The 1,662-nt window shown below is 46.3% G+C and overlaps 1 protein-coding gene across 2 annotated transcripts; it reads right to left on the reverse strand.

The window, feature by feature from the left end:
* Nucleotides 1-433: 433 nt before the first annotated feature.
* On the reverse strand, nucleotides 434-1,369 carry AHSP (alpha hemoglobin stabilizing protein). Of its 2 annotated transcripts, none has more exons than XM_027859118.1 (3): nucleotides 1,282-1,369; nucleotides 993-1,071; nucleotides 434-800 (listed from the first exon to the last, which is right to left on the reverse strand). In XM_027859118.1, the coding sequence occupies exons 2-3, from the start codon at nucleotides 1,065-1,067 to the stop codon at nucleotides 597-599; spliced, it is 279 nt and encodes a 92-aa protein (XP_027714919.1). In that variant the 5' UTR covers nucleotides 1,068-1,071; nucleotides 1,282-1,369; the 3' UTR covers nucleotides 434-596. The 2 variants fall into 2 exon arrangements, with proteins under 2 accessions (XP_027714919.1, XP_027714920.1); XM_027859119.1 differs by having other exon boundaries at nucleotides 993-1,074.
* Nucleotides 1,370-1,662: the final 293 nt, after the last annotated feature.

Consider the following 1,662-nt stretch of genomic DNA (forward strand, 5'->3'; position numbering starts at 1 on the left):
CCTCCGTTTCTCTCTCCCTTCTGATCACCCTCATTCCTCCTTGGTCTTCCATTTCGTGTCTGCCTGATGCCTGTTGTTATGGTCACAGAATAATATAACTGACTCTGATCTAGGTAGATGCCAGGAGAAGAAAACTCCAAGATCTGAACCAGGGAATCTAACAGAAGAAAAGGGGAAAGGATGGACCTCCAGGCTCTGTTCTGGGGAGACCTCGGTGAGGGGAGTACTGGGAAAAGAGGGAAGGCCAGAGAGTACTGAAAACTTATTGTTCCATTTTGGGAAAAATAAATCCATGGAAGTCCATTAGACTTCTCAGAAGACACAGGAATGAGACTAACCTTTGTACTGCCCTGTTCTCCTAAGTCCTATCCATAGGTCTATACTCTGAGCCCTGAGGAAAGGGGAGGTCCACGTTGAAAGACGAATGCTAATGTCAGACATTCCCATGTGTGAATTTATTGAGGTATAAATTTTAGGGTCGGGGAAACCGAGGTACAACAGGGTTTCAGGGGAGAGGAAAAGATTAGTAGAGGGGGCTCGGCTTTGGGGGCATACCGGAAGTGAAAACCTAAGTCAAGGAAGGAAGACATGGGAACTCAAAGGGCTTTCAGGAAGGCTCTGTACTTCTCCAGGAAGGGGTTGGAAGAAGTCCGAAGCTCCTCTTGCAGCTTCTCCAGGGCTCTCTCCTGTTCTTGTTGATCTCCTGACATCTTTGTAGAGAAGTGTGAAAGGTAGAACTTTATCCAGTCATCCACGATGGTGACCATGTCTTCCTCAGAGATCACAGGTTCTGTGAAGACCTGGCAAGGGGAGAGAGATGAAGTCACTATTCAAATATCCTGACTTCCAGGCACTCAGTCTTTCCATCAGTCACTGTATGACTCCCAGAAGCTGCATTTCCTATCCCCTGATTTTGCCATCAAACCCCCACCTTCCTTCCAAAAGCCAAGATGTCTTGTATGCCCTGGTCCTTGAGACAGGATCCTTCTCACCTGCTGATTCAGCAATTTGCTAAACTCCTGCAATGCTGTGGAAATGACATCCTGATTTGACTGGAGAAGAGCCATCTCCCTGCTTAAAGAAAGAAGGTAAGCTCAGGTAACTTTTCTCCTAGAGTTCTGCTACCCACCCCTAACGCCTCTAGTATCTTGTCTCCTTTTCAAATCCCAAGCATTTATTTCCCTCCATCTCTCATCAATCCCTGATGATTTCTCTCTAAGGTGAGCCTCTTTCCAGCTATAGCTAAGGCTTCAGCTTTTGGCTCTGTTCTCGGTGTCTCACCTTGCTTTCTCCAGTTCAGTCTGTGTGTCTGAGCAAGACTAGGAAGGGCAAAGAAAGAATTTGAAGGGAGGAGATACCCAAAGTGGGGTGGCACCCTGTATTCAACCCCTGAACCACAATGATAAGTGAAGAAAGAGGGAGGAGAGAAAGGGAGGATCTTTCCTGAGCCAGGAGATATAGAGGATTGTACAGAAACAGCTTAATGGGGAGGACAAGGCCACTGAATAAAACTAAGATAGCCCCCTACCATCTTCCTCAAATTCAGCTATCATTTTCCCTATAATCTTTGCTTTCTCCCTTTCAATGATGACTTCTCTCTAAGAATTGGAGCACCTGTACTTTCCCAAAGCTCAAGGGCTTATTTCCCAGACCCTTATGTAA

Source organism: Vombatus ursinus, unplaced genomic scaffold (assembly GCF_900497805.2).
Source record: "Vombatus ursinus unplaced genomic scaffold, bare-nosed wombat genome assembly UNPS02014158.1, whole genome shotgun sequence".
NCBI lineage: Eukaryota > Metazoa > Chordata > Mammalia > Diprotodontia > Vombatidae > Vombatus > Vombatus ursinus.

Coding starts and splice junctions, on each gene's coding strand:
- AHSP (XM_027859118.1), bottom strand. CDS start 1,067: ATGGCTCTTCTCCAGTCAAATCAGGATGTCATTTCCACAGCATTGCAG. Junction 801..992: donor GCAAATTGCTGAATCAGCAG/GTGAGAAGGATC, acceptor TCCCCTTGCCAG/GTCTTCACAGAACCTGTGAT.